This window comes from Coccinella septempunctata, chromosome 2 (genome assembly GCF_907165205.1).
Source record: "Coccinella septempunctata chromosome 2, icCocSept1.1, whole genome shotgun sequence".
In the NCBI taxonomy this organism is placed as follows: Eukaryota; Metazoa; Arthropoda; class Insecta; order Coleoptera; family Coccinellidae; genus Coccinella; species Coccinella septempunctata.
The window spans coordinates 37799694-37824341 of record NC_058190.1 but is presented as its reverse complement, the minus strand read 5'-3'; the positions used below and the strand labels follow the sequence as shown (position 1 = coordinate 37824341).

Here is a 24648-nt window from a genome sequence, read left to right as displayed (position 1 = left end):
AGATCTAAAATTAACAGTGTTGTTAATGTTAATATGTATCATTTCTAAAATGTTCCTTTTTCTGAAATGTTGTTCATTGTCTAATAATTTTTAAGTAATAATAACGTTTTGGAGCAAAAGTTGAAGTTATTTTGAATTATCTTCTGTTTAACTTTACCTATTACTATTATCTATCGATACGCCACTGCTAACGGACCCGGTTCTGTCAATTGAACTTGACTATGCCACCTTCCAATCGGCTTTGAAATGAATTGCAACTTATTTCTATACCTACTTCTTGATAATCAAAAAGTAGTAGTCTTATTTTATCATAAGTGACAATGACTCTTCAGTGAACAGAACGTCTGCTGAGCCATTGGGCTCCTATTCTGATTCAAAATATTCACTAACAAGCAATAGGGAGAAATGTAATTTTTAGTAAAAATATAAAATGAATCAGTGAAACTGGGGCGACTTCGACTTAATGGGGAATTCTCCTCAATTTGCAGCATATGCAAGTTTGAACCGAATAATTATGAGTTTCATTCATTAATTTTTCAAATGCACCGCTGAAACTATTCAAAATCATTCTTCAAATATGAGGTTTTAAAATTCAAATCGCTTCGTTTCTAGTTTACGATTTGGCAACAGCGCCTACTAGAAAATAAAAAGAATAATGACTTGTTTTTTTTAGTTTACGGTTTGGAAACAGCGCCTACTAGAAAATACAAAGAACAATGGCTTGTTTATAAAATAACAGCTGTTGATTTACAGCCATCATAAGGCGCGTACTCACTGGCGGGCCTCAACAGCAACCATCCATAAAAATCCCATAAAATTTCAAGACTCGTTCGTCGCAGACTTCATAGACAGCCATCTTTGTCTATCTCATCAAGATAGTGTATTTGTTGTCCTTTATTATCAACACATATTTCAGTCGATGTTGCTTACTTGTGCAATAGAAACGAAACGCTTTAAATTTTGAATTTTTATTTTTCATTTTTGAGTACTCAAAATAATTTTTTTTTTGGAAAACGATTGAAATGGTTATTTCAGAATGTGACGTTTCAAAGATATTTCATAAAAATACATAATTTTCTTCAGAATGAGTATTCCCTATTCGAGTGACAAATATAAATCTGAAACCGTATCTGCGAGAGCGGCAGTAAAAAGAAAAAGCAGCAGCATTAACCAATGTATTCTTTCGAAATTCAGGTATACACAAGTGCCAACGACAAAAATAATGAATAAGCCAAAATTATACCATGTTTTCACAACAGCCTGAAAGTAAAAATTGTAAATCTATATTGCAATTGGAGTTTCAACAGAATTATCATCAATTATTATTTTCAATTTACATTCTTCTGGCAAAAAATTTGATCAATGAATAGAAATAGGTATTTCATGTTGAAATATGTTATCTTCTTCCCAAAAAATCACGTTTTAGCGTATGCATTTAACAAGAAAATTACATAGCGTTGTTTATAGAGAGTTCTGTTTTATTTCCCTGGTAGCCTAACGCCTATTTTTTGTCCCATCTTCTTCATAAGTTTTGTTCAAAAATGCGTCTTTTTCACAATGAATATGAGTGTGTGAAAAGACAATACAACGAATTCAAAGAATTGACATTATTATGATTCAATACAGCCTATGTGGAGAAATCCTCATTTTCAAAAAAAACAATTTTATTAGTGTATTTCTTTATGTATGTATGTATGTATTTTCTAATGATCGTTAAATGATCTTAAACTCATTAAAGTATATCTTGTAAATCGCACATCCTGTTTATTGCTTAATTCTAAATTGGGAAGCGTGTTAGAAACAATCTTTTCGGCCAAGATGGTCCCATTTGTTTTATTTTTCCAGAATACAACAACTCAGTCCTGTGTCTCAGCACAATTACAGTTTTCATTATTACTCTCGTTTCAATGGTCCCAAACTTGTTTGCGAAGACGCAAAAAAAATAAACAAGTTTCATTAATGCCTGCATAATTCCATAATTCTAACAGCGGCAGTGAAAATTTTAATTGGAAAAGTTGCAAATGAAACGAAAATTCAATTGTGTTGTCTTGGCTGATGGATAATATTCTCCAAGAAATTGTGGAGGGTGCTAAGTAATGGTTCAACTTCATTCTGATCTCAGTTGGAAAAAAATTTGGTTATCTCACTAAAATGAAATAATGTCAGCTGACAGTTATTTAAGGATTCAAATGAACGTGGAAGATGCACTTTATGATAATTTCGCCGATGCAGATTTAAGATAAGGTTTATGACTCGAACTCTCCAAGAGAAAATTTCGTTTGCCTCATTAAATATCGGAGATGAGGCAGTGACACTTGAAAATCCTATTTCTGTCCTGAACTTCTTTGTTTGAAGGAAATCTCATGATAAGTAGAGAAATTGGTGTGAAAATTCGTTAACTTGGCTCTATTTTATTGTCAACGGAATGCTCATCTCGCTCTCGCTTATTTCCAATCTCTACTTGAAACAATAACTTTCTTATGATTTTCCTCCAGTTACACGTAGTAAGCGATGGTGTGTGACTTGTTAGTCAATGTAGGTGTGAAAGTAGGTTCATCACGTAAAAACGGCTGAACCAAATTTATGATTTTTTTTTATAACCTTCTTTACAGTTCATAGAAGGTTATAACTCGGGAAAAACTAGGAAATGTTGCCTGAGAAACTGGGAAAATTAAGAAAATTTAAGGAAATTCTAATTTCGCACTCAAGAGTATGATGCGTACCCTACACTCAAAGAAAGAGTGAAAGAGACTAGTATTTCCTTTGACCCACTAACGTCAAAACATATATTTCGTGTTTAACTAGCCCTTGGTGTAGAAATTTATTTTTTATTGTCATTTCAGGGGCTACTTGAAAATGGTGCGATTTTACAAAAGAAAGCCAGAAAGTCGAAAATATCGAGACTGTGATAATGAAACTTCGCAGCGTGCGCTACAACAGGATGGCATTGTCGGAAAAAATGGAATAAAGAAACGGCTTCTCCAATACGAAATTTTTAGAAGGGGGCGAATAAAATTTAAAGACTTAATTTGGAATCGTTGTAGTTGTTTTTCTTTATTTCACCTTCAAAATTTTTGTAATCAGGTTGCAAGTTCTTATTCACAACTAAATAAAAGTATTTTTTGCTATAACTACTGTGTTATTCATTAAATGAACTACCTACCTAAGGGTTCTATCAACATTTCAAAAAGGTATTTTGCGTCTTAAGTAGCCCAAATTGTGAGTATACTTGCATTTTAAATGCGATTTTCAAACAAATTTCATTTAGCCCCATCATGGGGCTACTTGAAAAAACGTCTTTCAAGATTTTTTTCTTCAATATGGGGAGGGCTAGATGTTTTCTGGATATTACACCTCCTAGCCCTTACCCTAAAGTAAGCTAAAATAATTTCATTTTCGATTAAAGTATCTTTGTTACAGCGAGGTAGGACCTAAAATTTGGAAAAGTGTATTAAGTAGCCCCGTTTTACGGTATATAATATTATGAGTATAAATATATAGTTTTTTTCAATAAAACTTTCGAAAAAAAACTTTTTTCACTTTTCATACCATACCTATTTTTACTTAATTTTCATCTCCCTCTTTACTTTCAATTAATGAGGGTGAGTTCATACAGCGTTACTTGAACTAATACCTAAGAAGCGGGTCGATCTGAGAGTCGGTTTATACAGTGTTACTAATAACTGATAGTTAAGAAGGGGACCCTATCCTAACCTAAACTAATTGGCAGGCGATGTTTACGTGTCTGTTCTTAGTAATAGTAGCATAAACCAACCATCACCATGGAGGGTCTGCAAGACAACGTCAGCCGGGTCTGCTAGTTGTAAATGAAATTGTATATACAGGATGAAACTGCGAAATTGCAAAGCGTTACGCCACCTGTAAAGCAATTTCCAAATTTTTTCTTAGAATGCAGAAAACTTGCAGATATTCTATTGTAGCGAGAAGGCAATAAAAAAAAAATTTGATGGTCTATAATGTCACCATGATATCCGCCTACTAGGTAAATTTATGTTCGATTATTTCCACCGCTACGTAGGTAGGTACCTGTTGATGATTTTTTCTCAGAAACCGTTGATTTTAGCAAGAAATTACTCATTTGTGCAAAATGAATCAAGCTATCAAAATTAATTTCTCAATTGTATAATATAAATTAAAAAAAAGATTCTTGCGAAACAAATTTAGGAGTCTTTTTCTACAGGACATCGATTGAAATTCAATCTGGGAGGACTCTGCATCTTCTGAAATTTTTTAAGGTTTTCACTCCCAGTCTCTGGAACAAGATCAATAAAAAAATTGAAATAATCTATTTGATCCTGCTTAAATTCTTGCACTAATTTGTCAGGAGCAAATCAGATAAAAAAAATTGTTGAACGAAAAATGGAACTTTTCGTAAAGTTTCGGAGTCTAGATCAGACATCAGACGAATTCTTAAAAATCTACAGAATTGACTTCGAAACGTAACGAAGCTACACCATAAAGTTCCATTTTTCATTCATTGTCAAGCAACAATTTTTTCCATCTGATTTGCTCCTGACAAATTAGTGCAGGAATTTTCGCAGGAGCAAATTTCAATTTCTTAATGATTTTGTTTCAGAGACTGGGACTGAAAACCCTAAAGAATTTAAGGAGATGCTTTTTCTACTCCAAGAAAAAATGGGAAAAGAGCAACAAAAATGTTTTTGATTGCCTCCTTGCTCTCATAGAATCTCAATTTCATATTTGTGTCACTTTTCGAGTTCCCAAGAAAAAAAATGCCTTTCGGTTGTCATCTTTAGGGAGATGTATCTGAACAGAGGCTGCTCGAAAGAAAATCAAATTAAAGGCCTAAAACATCTTTTGATAAAGGATCACATCTTAAATTTTTTCGCAACTATTCATTCACACCCTGTATAGTTCGAGTTCCATTGAAAACAATGAGAGGAAGAGTAATACAGGACTGTTTTATCCAGAAGTAATAAAATCATACCTAGACGAAGATTCAAAGCCCATATAATGGTCTTAATGTGTTCAATTCAAGGTAACATATTTTTCAGATTATACCTACCAGAAGCTAAGCTAAGCAATTCTTCAGGTCTCAGCCAACACTATTTAGTAGACACAAATCCGACTTGTAATCGTCGATATTTGGATATTCCTCGATAATAATTCAGTCTGCCTACGAGGCCGGCGTCATAATGGTCATAAAAACGAACCTTATAATTCCCCATAAAACAGTGGTTTTTGCCCAGCCAGACCCTCAGAAATCGCACAGCTCAACCTCGCGATCATCCCCCTGTCTTTAACAACCGAATTTATTTTCCCGCTCCCCCAACAAAACTTTTTCACTCACTTTTTGCCTCGCAACGACTTGGGTTGCCTCTCATCCTAACAATCCCCATTCGGTTCTAACGGCCTGCTTATCATTTTATGCATGTACAGTCTTTCCAAGTTTTATGTTGGTGCCGCAGCGTGCGAACCAAAATTGCGAGGTTCGCATCTCCGAATTCCATTTCCTCCATGTTGCGTGCCTGTTTCGCTGCCACTGAGACGATATATACGATGGGCATTTTCCGGATGGGATTGGACTGGGAGTGAGATATGGGGCGATGGATAATTATTTTAGCCGAATAAATATTTGTCACGGAGAAGGAAAGGATGAGAGGAAGGTTATATGCGTGAGTGTTGTTGGTAAACATGGATTTGTTGAAGGATTTTCGAGCGGTAAGAGGACGTATGAGACATGGTGGCGAAATATTCAATTTGACTCTTCTTCGCCTCATTTTTTTTGTGTGTAGTTATTCTTTCTCTCTCCACACTTATTATATCGGTTTGGGATTTTAATGAGGCCATTTGAAAATATTTGCTTCAAGGTTGGTTGAAACATGAATTTTTAAGGGATGACCTATCAGAAATTTGACATGATAACTTTGCATAGTTTTATCCAAGGGTTTTTGAAGCATTCGAAAAAACGACCAGCGAAATCTTAGAGGGTTTTTTTCTTTTTTCCAGGAACCTCTGCTTCTGCGGGACAACACTTTCAAATCATCCCAAATATACTAGCAGTATTCTAACCTTGGTAATCAAATGTAGTTGGCATTGCACCGGGTTTTGCTAGGAAGTTCAAACAAGTTGATCAAATATCATCAATGTCCCAAGTTTTAAGTCAGGAGTTTCCCGTTGAAGAGGTGGTAATAGAAGTTGTACGCTTGCTCCTGTAACATCAGCACAGGCCAACCGGCTGCGTTAGGAAATCCCTTCAGTATAAGGCAAAGATGACATTAGGTGTTGCCTACTACCGCTGTTTATGACGACAATACAAATTCTGGCTTCAGCCCCCACTCTATTTAGGATTTTCTCATTCATTCATTGCTGATACTCGTTGCCGAGAATAAATCTACAAAAAGACTCAAAAACCAGACTATCGGTGCGATCAAACTTAAAATTTCTTACGACTGTGTACCCTCCTGTGACTGAAGACACCCAACCGTGAGCTACAGATCCTTCCACACTTCGGGCATGAATAGTCACCAACCAGATCTGGCCGCCGCTGTATTCTTCTCGAGTCTCCATTATAGCTGTGGACCAAAGACCTACACTGTGATCTGTCTAACTAGTTATTCCCAGTTATGATTGGCATTAACTGGTTTTAGGAATTGATGCAGTATAATGGCCTCTTGATTTTCGGGCTCCCACAGTGAATTTGCCACTCAGAGCTATTATGGGGAGTCTTGTGTCTTACATCCTCAGAATGTGGCCCCTACATCTGAGTCGGCCCTCGTTACTTGAGTCTCAATTGTTATACAACCTGCATTTGAAACTTTGTAGAACCATCTGATGTGCATTATTTGTCTTAGATAACGTTGCTGCGTTTGTTCAAGCTTTTTAATATGTCAGTAGGACGTCCAGCTTTTGCTTCCGTAAAGAAGCGTTGGGAGGACGACTGCTTTGTAAACAGCTGTCTTGGTCTTCAGATTGAAGTCGTGATTTTGAAACACTTTGTCCTTTAGCTTCCAGAATGCCCGTGATGCTGAATTGATACGGTTGTGTATTTGTGTATTTAAGAAGCTTTCCAAGTATTTGTTCTAGAGTTTCATCCTCCAGGCTGATATCTGTTTTCTGGCGGATTTATCAGGATTTTGGTTTTGTCAATCAATTGAGTCTAAGGCCTAAAGCTTCGTATATATGTTTATAGGTGTCCAATGTTATCTGTAGATCCTTTGGGCTGCTAGCGATAAGCGCTGTCGTTTGCACATTGAAGTTACGTGATAAACTTTGTGCGGGTTTTTGCTCTGGGGCGCTTCAGGTTAAACATGCCTCCATCAAATCTTAATCTCATTCCAACACCTCTTGCAGGCATACTCATGTCAGCAATTATCGAGACAGCTATGGCGAAAATATTGAACAGTAAAGGGCTAGTGGTGTTCTTGGTATAGAGGCTTTTACATACTGCTAAGAATTTTTCGGGTACTCCAAGGTATCCCATGATTTTCTATAGCGCTCTCCGATTCACCGAGTCGAAGGCCTTACTTAAATCCATATAGGCGGTAGAGGATTATCTACTGCTTTCTTCCTTCTCCAGAGACTCTTTCCTATAGGTGCATTTTCCTATACCACAGAAAAGCTCTGGGTCAGTAAATGACGTATGTGTTCTATTTCTGGCGAGTGTGTTAGATTCCTGGTTTCCTTTGATTCCAGAGTGACCTCGAACCCAAAATAAAGACACCTTGTTTTACCTATTTCATTGAGTTTCCTTCGGTATTTGAGTCGATGACATGGGAGTTCAGTGCTTTGATGGCGGCTTGACTTTCAAAACAGATTACTTAGTAGGTATGTCACATCTTTGATAGTTTCTTTCCAGGTTTATGTCTACGCATCTTTTGATTGCAAGTATTTCTGCCTGAAAAACACTCGAGCAGGAGTCTAACGATAATGTAATCTAGTGCCAGCACCAGCCCCTGTCGTGGTGTTTGAACCATCAGTATACCATTTAATGGTATTAACTTTGAAATTCTGGATAGTATCTTTTTCCATTCCCCCCTTTCACAAAGTATCGTTAAAGTTCTTCTCAATGCTTAATTTTTTAATCATAACATAACAGGTTAGCTGATGAGATGTAATTGTTTAGAGAGGACCAGGCTCTCTGACTTTTAATTCTCTCATTCCTGTACCTGCTCTAGATATTCTGAGAATGGCCTCATGGCTACCTTATCTATTTCTAGATGTGGAGGAGTCAGATCTGTGATGACCTTAAGTGTTCTAGTTGGGCACGTTCTCATAGCTCCAGAAATCGTTTGAAGATTTACCTTATTATGGTTTAACGTAAACGGTGTTTCGTCAGAAAACAGGACGTTTTCTATCTATAATTGTTCCATGATTTTTTCGTAATACTGGGTCTTCTATCTGAATCAACTTTGGTGAGTTTCTGGAGGATTTTCATCAAGGATAACATTTCTGTATTTTACGAATTTTCGTCATTAAAGATTCTCTAGTTTTGAGCTCCCCAGCTATCTGCCTAATGGTAAAATGAGGATTTACTTGAACAGAGAATTGTACTTTCGTTGTGACATCTTCAACTCTGACGTCTCTGACGATGACTAATTAGTTTTTGTTAAATACCCATTTTCCCTAAACTGTTTTTCAATATTGCTTGGTAATTTGAGACATATGCGGTAAATCAGGATACTTCTCTCTGAAGTTTGTGTGCTTGAGAGCAATTAAAAATACAAATCGACCTGTCCAAACATATTAACAACCAAAAAACTTTGTTTTACTGAGTTTATTTCAAGTTAGAGGTCCTGTAATAATGTCCTCTCTCCTAATAAGTATAGGAAAAGGAATAATACTTATGACATCAGTGTCCTTATAACAAGATTTTGCCGTAGGCAGCTCCGTACATGACCTTCCATTATGATAACCAACGTCTTATGCAGCAAAACTTCCATTGATCGTATCATTTCCAGTAAGTCAAATGAGATGAACACGCAATAGAGACTGAATGAAGTGGCGAATTTCATATCGAAAAAGGAGTGACATGATACCAACATGGCATCGACACGGCATTTTCTGCACCAGGCATTGTTCCATTACAACTCTATATCTGGCAGTAGTGATACGACACGTTGTTGTAGTGGCATCCTCGACTTCGCGTTATACACCGACAATGGCTATCAAATTGAAGAGGAAATCCTATTGAGTTTCGCCCGCAAGAAATAGGAAAAGACCAAGAGTCACAAGGGGAAATGGAGTGGCGATTGTTTTGCTGATAAAATGACAGGATTCCAGACGCTGAATTCGAACATGAGAAGGGGAACTTTGATGATTTGATGGACTAGATTAGGTTCTGTTGTTTGAAGAGAAAATGAAACTGTATATTAATGTTTGACCTTTTATGAAGAATATTTCGTACTCATATGTTAGAGAATGTTATCTTGAAAGAAATGGCGGACCCATTTCCGAAATATTTTGTTGTGGTGATTAGGAAAACTAGTTATCGTTCGTAAAATTTTAAAAAAGTTGAGTACGGGTATGCGACACTTATATAAACTCATATTTCGACTCTACATAAGCTGAGTCATTTCTGGTTCATATATATTCAGGGTTTCAAAGTTCAAAAGTTGAATCAAAAATTTCAGAAATAGGCTTAGGATAAGCTAGCTATTTGGATCGAACAATGGTAATATAGGACCACATATATATCAATGAAATATACAGATAGAGGTCTTTAAAGTTGATTTTTCTTCAACAGTCATGAAAATAAAGGTAGGAGAGTAACTTTGAAAGAGTAATATCATGCATATTTTGATGTCAGTCAGAGACTGGGAGTGAAAAACCCTTAAGAACTTCAGAAGATGCAGAGTCCTCCCAGATCAAATTCAAAACGATATTCAAATATTTTTTCAAGAAAAGTATGATTCAGATTATAAAAAAGATAATATTAATTTCTTTGAAGTGAATTATTTTTATGTGATATTATGGTTTATAATCAAGAATGACTACGCCTAAACGGGGAGGCAATAAATACAGTAATAAGGATTGATTCAGATGCAAGATGTAAAAAAAAAATCGTCAGGTGTACATATGTACTCGAGCGTGCGTCAGGTTTAGATACTGTATATGCCCTACTTGTCTCTGATAATCTCTGATAATAAATTCATCTTAATCTGACACAAATCAAGGGGGGTTTTCTTAATCTGACAGTTTGTAGATGATAACAAGGCATTGTTTTTAATATCTCCCTTCCTGTACCTCTAATCGTTTCTGCATTCATTATAAAAAATGTAGATAATAAAATTCCATACAACTTTTGCCTGAAACAATTTTTCATACCTTCAACCGTTTTAGAGCTAGAGGGTGATAAGAGCGAGGAGCTTAGCCACACATGGGAATAAAGGCCAAGGTCAAGGTAGAAACCCAGTCTAATGTACATTCATCGCTATATATCTCAAAAACGTTCAAAAGTAGAAAAAATTGCTTCGGACAAAATTTGTAGAAAATGTTATGCTCTATAATGAATGCGAAAACAATTTGAAGCTCGGGAGAGGAGATAATTCAAAAAAACGGATTTGTGTGACCTTTATGGGCAATTTTTATTTTTTCAGCTTGGTGAAACTGTCAGATTATATTTTTTCCGTTATTTTTAAATCATAAGCTTCAAATTGAGAAAAAAAGCCATCGCGCTCGATAATGTACACGTGACGTTTATTTTTGCAACTTTGGCGCCCTTCCACACATTTTCGTCAAGCTTAAATTGTCAGATTAAGGGAATATATATTCTCAACATGTAATTAACCACATATATCTTAATCTGACACGCTCGAGTATGTAAAATGATCGTTTTTTTTTACTATTCTGACAGGCCGTCCTAAACAATTCTCCCAATATAGAGTCCTTCGGGGCAACTGTGCGCACTTTTGTTTTTCAAACCATACCCTGTTTAAAATGTTGAAGCTAAGAAAATTAAAACATATTCATAAGATGGGGCATTTTCTGATCTATAGAAAACATCAAAAAGCAAACAAACAAAAACGGAATGCGTTCACATGCCCCGTTTTGCGGGTAAGCGTGCGCACCCTCATGGGGTAAGTGAACGCAGTGCTTAAAGAACCACACAATCAAAACAAATTACAGAATAATGTCATCAAAATGTTACAATATTAGAGAAATACTGTTTATTGTCAATACAGAAGCGCCTTTTTACAAGCAGTGCATTATTGTTCGTGCCACCATTCCTGGTAAACACAACACTTGATACATTCCTCTGTTAGTAGCTCTTCATATTTTTCTGAACAAAAAGGACAACTCGTAGGACAATATTGATCGAGTTTCAACCAAGAAAATCAACAATGTCGTCGTTTATTCCTCACTGAACTAATGCCCATATAATGAATCTATGCGCACACTTTCCCCAGTAAGCCAAAATGTGAATTGACGTTCTTATAGAGTTGAGCAGCTAACAGAAACTGAAAATTTTTATTATATATTTAGATTTATATGCGCATGATTGAATAAAATATTGTTTAACACTATCGGACTCGGAACATGGACCTGGCAGAATTTGCAGAGATGCTAAAAATTAACAAGAAAACTACTAAATTTGATTGATTGCAAATAAAATGTCAACGAATCGTCGCACGGCGCAGTGCTATGAAAAAACTAATTTGTTGCTGCGCCCTTGATTCATGCATATGAACCCCTCTTTAATAGATTTCATAGTCGCACACTTACCCTCTGCGCTCAGTTACCCCGAATGACTCTACAAGTCTAATTTTTGGTAGAGGTACACTACAGGGTCCAAGGTATCTCCCCTTATATCAATCTGACACCCTCGAGTAACTCCAGAATTTCCCTCTAGGACTCTAACTATAAGGAGTCATCTCAGTGGATCTCTTAAAATAGGTCACTCTGTATGTGAACCGAATGAACGCATCAGGAGATAAATCAATAGTGCTAGAATTGCATCTTTCACGACTAGCATAGACTTACCTATTGAATATCGAGACCCGGAATTCTCCGTAACACTCCAATTAACAGAATGGCTGACCTAGAAGCTAGAGTCCTTTCTCCGCCAAATTGAATTGAATACTAAACAACAAACCTGGTTCATTCTAGATCAAACAATCTCATATTTGCGGAAACTTCTCACGGGACAAAGGACAAACAAATTAAGCGATCAGTTCAGTTGCTGGTGCCGTTGAATCTTCTAAAAGACACAACATATTCTAAAAAGCCATTTCTATATTTTGAGGCAGGTGGTGTTTATCTATACTAAAAGTCTCAATCGAAGTGTGCCGTTGAGTAGAAGGTCATTCTTTCAGTCGATGGATTTATGTTGGAATACTATTGGTGTCGCTTTTATGTGTGATATGAACGTTCGTTTAGTGTGTTATTAAAGTTTATCTACGCCTACGAATTTGTATCGAATAGAGAGAGTTGATGACAATTGCTTTTTTTCTGGAGGAAGTCAACATTTTTCCAACAATAACTCAATATTTTTCAATTAACATAAAATAAAACATATCATATCAACATGATCAGTTCTTTTCGTGAAATGTGGCGAGAAATATTCGGTTTAGATTCATTAACATCAAAATTCCGTATTATTTATTATAATTGAAAAATTCGTTCAATGAATCATAAAACCAACATTTTCTCCTTCAGTTGTACAATAGGAATTTCACGATAAAAATTTCGAAGCGAATATTTTTAAACAGTTATTGCACTAACTGGTCCGAAAATAAATAAACTCCTCATGAATACTCGCGTATCTAAATATTCTTCGCTTCACTTATCTAGAAAATATTTGGAAATGGAAGCTGAAGTACAAACTACAGATTTCTATATCGCGAAATTCAAAACCTGCCTTCTGAACTGAAAGAATGACACATTTCCGAGAAATAAGAAAAAGTAGTTGAAGCGATAGTTCAGCATCTAGTCAAGGCGGTCCTTCTACGCACTCACCCTGCTTTGGGGTATGCACAGCCCTTCTGCTCCGGCAATAATGCCGCCATCACACTGGAAAAATACGATGGAAATTGAAATTTTTAGACGATATAAATGTGAAGGACAGCACCAAACACGGAGTAGTACAGTGAAGGAAATTAATAAATTGAGCCTTCGATGTCTAAAGAACTGAAAACTTTAATTCAGATAATACAAAAGAACTCAATCTTTACATAATATTCATAATATGTGGTATTAATCGTATAAGTATTCGATCATCTCTTTATCCATCCAGATCAACTCTCAAACTTCACAATTATACATGAAAGCGTCCATCCTGTATGTTTTTTCCTCTTGAACACTTCACAATGTTGCTAGATTCATCCTCTTCAGTAGTTATTAAATCCTGTTTTCACTAGTTAAACAATATAAGTGCTAACGGAAATATCAAACTAGAATCAACAATTCCCAAAAATTGTCGTTTAAACAGTGCAAACCAGTTATGAACGAGCTTAGGAAATCCCAGAAATGTCGAAACATCCGAACGCAACTGTAGACCGGTCTCGGGATCATTGTCCCTCGTCAGTAGAGTGTAGCGCTGAATATTGGAAACGAAGGAATAGACAGTTTTTCGTTATTGATATATTTTGTCGGTTAGTTGTCATACATCACTTGTTTTTGCCATTGAATTTTGCGCTATATTTCAGAAGGTTTAGATGACGTAACTTTCAGATAAAATATAATAAAAGAAATAAATTCAGATGCATTATCACTAAGTATAATATTATTTATTGGGGCCTTCGTTAAGTGTCATCGGAAATAAACATTTGGTTTTTATTTCCAGCTTTCGATTCAATCATTCGTTGTGATAAGGTTTTTATGTTAATGACAGAAATGAAGTTAAAGTTGCGATTTAGTAAACTGAAGAAACCTTATCCCCTGTTTCGCAGTTAAAACCCTAAGTGATATTCTATTTTTCTGGACGTACAGCGTATCAGATAAATAAGAAACTATTCATTCAAAATATTCAAAGATCTGTTTCTTTGTCATATACAGGGTGATTCATAACTATTGGGACATATACTTAGGGCAGATTGTTCGGACCAAAATATGGCGATAGGACCAAATATACCTCAATAAAATATTGCTGTGGACAAAGATAGAGGGCGTTTAAGTTGAATTTTTCATAAGGGGACAGAATAAAATTTTCTTCGAAGTTCGAAAGTCCTTCATTAAAAGAATTAGAAAAAACATAGAAGTCAGAGAAGGTCACGTAGAACATATAATTTAAGTTTATTCTTTTTATGTTACATTGTTTTTAATTATGCTTTATCGTCGAAATGAATGAATGAAATAAATAAATCGTTACTTCAAATCCCCTTCCGATGCTCTGAACTGTTCAATTGTGTTTTTCTTAAAAACGGATGAAAAAATATACAGTGAAATTATTAGCAAAAAACCAAAAGAAAATTCAACTTTAACGCCCTCTATCTTTCTCCACAGTATTATTTTATTTAGGTATATTTGGTCCTATCGCCATATTTTGGTCCAAACAATCTGCCCTTAGCCTATGTCCCAGTAGCTATGAATCACCCTGTAGAATTACACATAAATTTTCATGAGAAATTTCAATAATATTACTGCAAATCAATCAACTTAATATGGAACATTGGTCTATTCAGGTGAAGAAAAAAGAATTAACAAACAATGAAATCATAAAAAATGAAGAAAAAATTTCTACTCAGGATCATGAGATTTTCTCTTCAGTGCACATGTATATTTTAATGATCAAACCTCCATATGCTCCAGAGCTCAAAGCTCAACGCACACCGGGAATAATTGGTATTCGGTTATATGACCCGAGAAAAAGCAATAAAAATAGAAAACATTGTCTCTCCTTCATGAAAAAGCCATCTCTATTCCAAACTAGAGCCGCAGACATAATGGAATTCGAAATTCTATCGCCGAATATTCCGGTAAATCTGAAATCAATCGGTCTTATTTGCATTTTCCCCATGCATCGCCCGGAGGATTTTACGTTTTCCTCATCGAAAGTCCTCTTCATTAGTTTTTCATCGGAAACAAACGACGAAATGGATTCTGGGGATTGAAATCCATTTGGAAAGACAAACAATATTATCCCTGAACCTTTCTGAAGTTGGTACGTGATGAATCTGTGCCGGCAATAAGTCAGTGTGATACATTTTTTACTGTTTGAAGGCCCAGAATTGTGAAAATATGACAGAAATTCAATGTGTTTTTTGTTTAAATGGAAAATAGCAATCTCTCTTTAAACTTTTATATAATTGAATTCTTTCAACCAGAAGTGGACCTCCGCTTCTTTTCCTTGAAAAAATATGCTTTAACATTTTCTGAGTCCAACACATTTTCAGATATTAGAGAATGCAGCTTTTTTGTAGACTAGAGGAGTCTCAGTACTTAATTTGTTCGTATTTTCCTATCAATCACGAAATTCATTGTAGGCTCTCAAACAATGTCTGACATCATTTTTTTGGTAAGCTGCCCTTCTTCAGTTATCCCCACGTGTGAATCACTAGATCAGGCGCCTGTTGGAGAACACGCCAGGTAAGGTATTCCAAGTCACTCAAATGTACTTTACACCGATGCATTAGGTCACATTTACAATTCACACATACAAGTGTTTCTATTTAGGTTTTTTGCTTTAAGACCACGTTCGTGTGCGTCAACATGCAGAGAAGCGTTTGCAATTGCTTGAGAATGACACATATGTAATTACAAGCCCACATATAAATGAACTTTTGTCAGTTAGTTTATCAAGTATTCGAATATTTTAAAATTGATTATTAACTGGTTCTAAACACCCATATTTTACAAGAAGCTCGCACTTACTGAGAAATTTTTGAAAGTGATTAGATTTTTCGGGAACTAAGCATTGAGTACTTATCTCAAAAACTGTTGGATATGAGGTTTTTGTTCGAAGTAGTGAAATGAGAATTGTATCCAATTGAAAAAAAAAAACTTGTTAATATAATAATTTATAATTGACCATTAAAAAACATATATTCCATTCACATTTATTTTAACAATCGGTTGGCATGAAATAATTTTCTTAAGTTTTTGTAACCAGAACGGTGTAAGGTTGGCACTCATGAAATGTCGTTAATGTCATAACGCCGTTGCCACAACTAATATAAATTTTTATTACGAAAATGCCGAAAGTGATTGACAAAAGAGACAGGGTTTCAGGAAGTGCTATTTAGAATTCAGGTCCGCACATTCAAATAGTTATACCCTGATATTCTAAAATCCACAATACGTCAGACGGTAGCGAACAGATTCAATGTAAGAGAATTTATATAATGTTTCATTTGAATCTAATCGACTTATATTTCAGCTGAATATTTCCACAATCAGAATGATTGTGAATGAAGAGGATGACAAAGGATTTCCTTCTTTTGGGGGAGACCCAAAAAAGTGGTGGCATTCGAGAATTTTATGTTTGAGTAAATTAATGCGAAAAGTTTACTACATGATTTTCGATTAATGTCATCGTAGAGTAAGTTCCCGAAAATTGATTTTTCTATTTTTCATTTGACTTGTCCTGTACATTGTAAATGTCTTAAGGTACCAATAAATACCTAATTATTATTATTATATCAATTTATTAAGATGAACAGCCACAAATATGCACCAGTTGTCCTGTTAACTGTTTATTCATATGATATTTTTGTTCAAAAGTGAAGTTTGAAACTTACTTTAATTCCTTTTACTTACATTGATGCAAGATGATTTTTGTTGAAGAATTTAAAATTCTTGTAATTATCTGTTAATTCTTTCGGGAGATGCCCATTCTCAACCACTGCATCATATGCAAGAAGATGAAATCATCTTCGGGTTAATATTTTTGAAATCTACAACTGATGTAAGAAGATAACGAATATTAACTCTCTTCAAGCTAGTGCATATTATGATATTATACTGATCTCTTGTATTTTCCATGCTAATAACTGGATTTGGTATGCCTTCAATCAGTTTATATAAACTTCAATTATGTTCGTCACATATTTTCCGAAGAGATTCGGCATAATAACAGAAACTTTTACGTAGAAGGGACAACATAGCGCTGATTTAAAACCCAAAAATGTTTTGACAAGCGTCACAACCCCACATTTTCGTACTATACAGGGTGAAATGTGTCAAATTTCCATGTCCAACCGAGTGCTAAAATAAAAGTGAATGGAGTATAGAGATGTAAAACAAACTTATATATGACGAAATAATTTGACATATTGTTCGGAAGGAAAGGTTTTGGTCCCTAACACTTTTGAGATTCCACAGAATAAAATAATAATTTTATGGATGAGAATATAAATTCCATAATCTTATTAGGATTTTTGTGTACCTGAAAAATCTAAAGTAGCTTGGTATTGTCTATCAATCTCAAGAAGGAATTCTCATTTACCCCAACGCACAAAAAATAATCCTGTCTTTGCAAGTAGTACTGTATTGTTCTGCTATTTCTGGTGGAAATTCTAAATTTTCCTCGAACCAGAAGCGAGCTAAGCTAATAATACACTTGGATTATGGTATTCCTGGTCTTATCTTGAATGGACATCACATAATTGACACTACTAACAAAATTTTTCTATCGACTTTGTTGGTGCCGCTCAAACCATAGTCCCAAATTTTCCTGCAGTATGTGTCCGGCATCACATCAAATGCTAGTAGATGTTTCGAAGGAAATATTTCAGTTCATAGTGTTGTTGTACAAAAGCTTATGAGCGTCTTGCGTGCGTGAGGGGCATCAAATTCGTGTAAGAACGCCGGTACAGTAAAATTATGCAAATTATTTCATTCACGTGAAGAACGAAAATGATAGTTTTGATTTGTGAGAGGTGCTACAGTCGAAATGAATATTTAATAAGTGTTCGATGTAATGCTGGAGGAAATGGTCCTTTTATTTGGGTGAAAAGTGGGGATTTCGAAAATGGGGAGCCTACTGTATATCGAACTACAACCTTCTTCTGCATTCACATTAAGAATGAGAATTGATTTATTCATTTGGCGAAAAAAATTGTTCAAAATGTGATAAGAAACATTAGAGAAGCAATGACATGTGTTAATACAATATTTACAAAAGTAAATTCAGAAATAGTAATAGTAAGTATAGTAGGTACCTAATACAGAAATAATTGCCAACTAATATATTCAGATAAATTCACTTGTCTTATATTTCACTATTTCAGGTTAGTCGAATTTATTTCAGAAAACGTCAGACATATTGGTGGTACAAATTAGTTCGGTCAAAAATGCATACATCTCAGAAAAATGCGTGCCCAGAAAATATTCTCGACTCTGGAGACAGATCGGAAATGAGAAAAAAAGCTTCAGACAATTTTGGACGTTTATCAAACGCGAGATCGAACGCAAATGTAAACAGTTCTACGTCAGTTCTCAGTGAAGGTAAACTATTTACCTTCACCCACCTGAAGATGCTATTGTTATAGCGAAACATGTATCGTGGTATATAAACTAATTTTTCTGAAAATCGTATTTAAGTTTAATTATGGATTTTTATCAAGTTTCGGCCACATTAATCGAGTATTCAAATTTTGTTATGGCGGCCGCCACATGAATGATATTGGATGATGAAATAAAATCGTAGATCTTGATGAAACTTAATTCTTAGTGATCTCGATCAGAAAGTAGGATGTAAAAATCATTTGTGTATAATATTGGTGATAGTGTATGAGCACGGCATGAAAAGTATGCTTTCGAATGTCAGAAAAATTTTACTGTGCTGCTAAATGTTATTTCTTCAGGTGAATAATTTTTTTTATCACCCTGTATGTTCTTCTCTCAGCAGAAGCTGTTTAGTGCATATTTGGTCCTATCGATATATCTCGATACTTACTCTATGTCCGATAATGATAATCAGTGGCTGACGATGGCTGTCGTTATGACTGTGCGACACATGAAACTATCCAGCACATCTCCTGGTGATGTCAGAAGTTCGCGGGCACGGAGTACAAGAATAGACATGATGCTGTTGCCAAGATTTTACACCAAGAATTGGGTATAAAATACCAACTTCTAGGGTTGCTTATTACAATTACCATCCGGATGCTGTATTGGAAAATGATCATCACAATCACAAGCTCTACTGGCATCGCACGTTTCTCACAAACCGGAGATCCCCTCAGTAGACAACGAATTTGCCCACAACGAATTTGCCCACAACGAATTTGCCCACCCTGTACAGGATGGGCAAATTTCGATGTTTTAGCACTATAGTTTTCAAACTAGAGGTGATACACAAAATCTGATACCCCATTCTTGTTCTCTTTTTCTGAGAAACTAACAATATTACTAGTCATTTTTGGCCACTTTTTTTTGTTTTCGAGTTATAAGCAAAAATTGGAAGAGTGGCGATATCGAAATTAATTTATATCTCCGCCAATACTGATGATAGAGCTCTGAAATTGAAACATTATACAGACACTTTTTTACGTAGAATCCAGTGACGTGCTCGCCTTTTTAGCAGGATTTTTAATCACGAAGCTATGACCCAAAGTTATTTTTTTTTAAATGGAAACACTACTTTTCTGTGCAATTTTTGACAGCTTAATTTTACTGATTTCAAAAATATATAACATCATACGGTTTGTATCAATATAAATAAAAGAAAATGGTCAAAAACCTTTTTTCTCAATATTTCTATGGTTTCTACTTTTGATGAGCATAGAAAAATATAGCATCGTATGATTACCACAGTCTCCTTCTATAAGTCCTTTCATTATTATGAAAATTTATGAAATATATCTTGATTCAAATTTTGTGAATATTGGTAACTTTTTACCAATATTCATAGAAAAAATGACATTGCCGGAAGGAGACTGCTTTGGTTATAGGAAACTCTATTTTTCTGTGCTCGTCAAAAGTTGAAACCATGGAAATATTGGGAAAAAGTGGATTTGAACATTTTCTATTATTCATATTGACACAAACCACATGATGTTATATATTTTTGAAATCAGTAAAAATTAAGCATTCAAAAAATTGCACAGAAATCTAATGTTCCCATTTAAAAAAACATAACTTTGGGTAATAGCTTCGTAATTAAAAATCCTGCTAAAAAGGCGAGCCCGCCACTGGATTCTACGTAAAAAAGTGCCTGTATAATGTTTCAATTTCAGAGCTCTATCATCAGTATTAGCGGAGATATAAATTTATTTCGATATCGCCATTTTTCCAATTTTTGCTTATAACTCGAAAACAAAAGAAAATGGCCAAAAATCACTGCTACTATTGTAAGTTTCTCGGAAAAAGAGAACGAGAATGGGGTATCAGATTTTGTCTCTCTCCTCTGGTTTAAAAGCTGTAGTGCTAAAACATCGAAATTTGCCTACCCTGTACATTTGGTGCTTACACCGTGTATTCTAGCGCCAGCCCCTGTCGTGGTTTTTGAACCATTTAATGGTATCAACTTTGAAACGTATTGGAAAAGATATGTGAAACGACAGACCTCTGCAAGAACGCTGTTATAATCTTCCCAAAAATTCCCATTGACCTCGGTCAATCTTCCATCGCATGTCGTAGAGCATTCAAAAGCGTTATTGTCCTGAACAATAACGAAATTTATCAATACAAGATAGAGGATCTTTAACGATGCCCGATAAAGGTAACGACCAACACATACCAGAATGAATTTCGTGATTCAACTTCTGTATACTCGATAATGAGCACCAAGGAATCGCGAGATTGATTAATTATTCAGATTTTTTCGATCGTGAATAATTTTGAATAACAATGGGGCCCCTGCTAATGACGGAGAACATGGAAATGTCGGTCGCATATTTCCATCGATTGAAAATATAATGTTCGGTTGATTTTTCTGATGGGATTTTTCCCTGTAGCGTAGGTCGTTATAAGGCCATCAGAGAAATTGGAAATGCGATTCGTCAGAATAGGAATGTTGTGAAAAAATTATTGCGCTCTACGAGGATCGTATCATTTGCCTGATAGTATTCCATTTCCGATAAAATCGATATGACGGGGGCGCTCGTTGGCGTCGCCGGAATATCATTTCATGGCTCTTGCTGCGTGGGTGCATCGTGATGGAGTTATCCCTCGGAAAACATATTTCATTCCATTTCATTCTGATGAATTTTTTGCACAATAGATTATGTTATTCGGAAATGGAATCCTTTCTGGATGAGAGACAGGACAGTTTCATCTTATACAGGGTGTAATTGAAGGTGAGGCTTTTTTTCAACAGAAAGTAGAACTGGTCAAAATGAAGCGTTTGACCAAAAATCACCTATTCAAAATAACTAAATTGAAAAAAATATTGAAAATGTAAATGATTACTGAAATAGATCCTACTACCGACCCTAGACCGTTTGTTAGCTGAATTATCGCAAAGCAAAACTTTTCGACCATGTGGTTTCGTTTAGGATATTGGCTCGTTCGATATTTACTTGTTGATGAAAAAAAATAAAACTTGGGATTGCCGAATTGTTCCCATTATTTTTTAGGTAACTTACACGATTTAATGAAATGGCTCATTTCGATACCAACTGACCAGTTCAGGATAATAACGCTTTTGAATGCTCTACGACATGCGATGGAAGATTGACCGAGGTCAATGGGAATTTTTGGGAAGATTATAACAGCGTTCTTACAGAGGTCTGTCGTTTCACATATCTTTTCCAATACGTTTCAAAGTTAATACCATTAAATGGTTCAAAAACCATGACAGGGGCTGGCGCTAGAATACACGGTGCAAGCACCAAATGTACAGGATGGGCAAAATTCGTTGTCTACTGAGGGGATCTCGAGCTCTATAGCAGCTAGAAGAAATCGGATAACACATCCTCTCGCTATTTTTTCCTGACCAATCCAAGTCTGAAAATCATAACCGGCCTATCCTTTCTAGATTTTGAGTTATAATCAAAAATTCAGATTTTAACGATTTCGAAAAGTTCTCATTACTTTTTTATCTTTGAAGTTACAGATCTGAAACTTGAACCTTCTTAGGCACTTTTATTATAGAATCTACTGACAAAAGTGTTGCCAGCTCCGGGCTGGATAATCGCCCCTACACAGAAGCTGTGCCAGAAATTCTAGAGAGGGTCAAGAAATCGCACAACATTATCATAACTAATGTGCCAGAAGGTGGCAGCGATTCCCATGACCTGGAGACGGTATCACAGATTTTGGACTGCATCAGCAATTCATCTAGTAAACTTATTACTAAAATAGTGCGCCTACCTTCGAAAGACAAATCCAGACCGCGTTGGACTAGAGTTGTTCTTTCCGACCCCGACAAAGTCTACGCATTGTTGAAAAATAGAAATTCTCTATCGGGCCATCCTCAGTTTCGGCACATTAGGGTCCAGGAGGACAGAACTAAAAGGCAAGTTGACGAGTTGAATGCACTCAGAGACGAGCTCAAAATGAGACAAAGTTCTGGGGAGAAGGATATAACCATCAAATATGTACAGGGTGTTCCGAAGATAGTACAGACCCAGGCAGTGCGCGGCACCTCAAAAAACTAAACACTCTCACAATATGGCCTATCATTTACACAAATATTCAATCCCTTTCTGCGAAATTCCATGAATTATTATTGTATGTTCAACTCAATAAACCATTTTTAGTACTCATTTCGGAATCCTGGCTTCAGCCTTCAATAGACGACAGTATCTTTTCTTTACCTTCATATACGCTTTACAGAGACGACAATACTGAATCAGTGGGATACAGAGGAGTTTGTATGTATGTCCGAAACGATATTACTGACAACTTCAGGATTGATGTGACGCATAAGGATTGGCGTGGTATCGACAACCTTTTTCAACAAATAACTAATAATCACTTCTCAATTATGGTCGGCTGTATCTATCGTCCTCGCCCATGTGCTGCCGATGCCGACTTAGTCGAATTTCTATCCACGTCTTCTGCATCCCAGAAGAACATCTTAATTGATGGCGACTTTAATTGCCCCGATCTCAATTGGCCTTTGCTGCACTTACCGGCTGAATCATCGCCTTCCTTTCCCTATGCTAACTTTCTCCTCAACTCGGGTCTGCATCAGTTAGTTAGCAAGCCTACTAGATTTCGCTCTGGCCAGGTGCCTTCACTTCTGGACCTGCTAATCGTTTCCGACGTTAACCTTACTTCGGAGATATCTCATCTACCGCCGTTCGGTAAGTCCGATCACGCAGTGTTATCAACGGAGCTTCAGCTTGTTTGCTCACCCACCGCTCCCAAACATATTAGAACTTCAAGGAAAACCAACTACCAGAGACTCTCCGAAAAACTGCTATCATACAGTTGGAATGATCTCTTGCCCGAATCCGATGACATTGATAGGATGTGGTCAACCTTTTCAAGAATCCTTGACGAGTCGTTATCGGCTTGCTCGGAGGACATACATATCAAGCAGATTCCCTCAAGACCCTGGATAAACAGTCATCTGCTGGGGATGTTACGGCGCAAAAAATCCTTGTGGCAGCGGTATTTGAGAGATAGATCAGCTCGAAGCTATGACGATCATCGGTCATTCTCCAACTTTTTGTCCTCTACAATCCAGAAGACGAGATCTGATTACGAGAGAAATCTGACGATGAAAAGTAACAGAAAGAAGTTTTTTAAGTACGTTCGATCCCACATGAACGCAAAAATCAGTGTCCCTATTGTGAAAAATTCATCTGGAGTAGTAAGTGCGTCACCGGCCGAATCGGCTGATATTCTAGCGAGTCATTTCTCATCGGCATTTGTGGATGAACCTCAGGGCGCTATCCCCTCGATGCATACCGCCCGAACAACATCTTGCTTAGATGACATAACCATCACTAGAAACATGGTGGAAAGATATCTTTCTAATTGTAGGGAAGGTTCGTCACCTGGTCCTGATGGGATATCCACATCGATACTTCGACGTTGCGCACAAGCCTTATCCGAGCCTTTGTGCATTATATTTAGAAGATCTCTATCGACATCCAGTATTCCCAAGCCTTGGTCATCTGCTTTGATAACACCTATCTTCAAGGGTGGGGACAAACTGTCAGCTTGCAATTACCGCCCAATAAGCCTCCTGTCGACAGTTTCCAAAGTACTGGGGAAAATAATTAGCGACTAGGTACTTGAGTTTGCATCACAAAATAACTTGATCCCCAAGGAGCAACATGGTTTTCTGCCCCGGAGGTCAACACTCACTAACTTGCTCACTTGTATTGATGACTGGAGTAGGGCACTTGACATGGGCATTCCAATGGATGTGGTGTATCTCGACTTCGCGAAGGCTTTTGACAGAGTCCCTCATCGGCGTCTTCTGCATAAGTTGGAACACATGGGGATCCGGGGGAGACTACTGGAGTGGTTCCGATCTTTTTTGTCGGATAGGTCATTTCGTGTACGAGTTGGTGGTGATCTGTCTACGTCCGCGAAAACTGTTAAGAGTGGTGTCCCACAAGGCTCGGTTCTGGGCCCACTTCTTTTTATTTTATATACAGCCGATTTACCTGCATCAATTAGATCTAAATGTGCACTTTTCGCTGATGACAGGAAGATTTTCAATCGCTCAATCAATTCACGGTTAATTCAGCAGGATCTCGATAATCTAAGCAGTTGGTGCCAGAGGTGGATGATGCCCCTGAATTTGAGCAAATGCTGTGTTATGCACATAGCAAAGAACAACCCTCGGGCCCCCTATTACATCGATGGGGTAAGACTTGGCAC

The 24648-nt window shown here is 36.4% G+C and overlaps 1 protein-coding gene across 1 annotated transcript in view; it reads right to left on the bottom strand.

The window, feature by feature from the left end:
• Positions 1 to 24648, bottom strand: part of LOC123308683 (neurexin-1) — a 197417-nt gene that overhangs the window by 156123 nt on the left and 16646 nt on the right. Inside the window, exon 3 of the mRNA XM_044891450.1 lies at positions 12940 to 12993. Within this exon, the coding sequence (XP_044747385.1) occupies positions 12940 to 12993 (54 nt within the window). The remainder of the gene's footprint in view (positions 1 to 12939; positions 12994 to 24648) is intronic.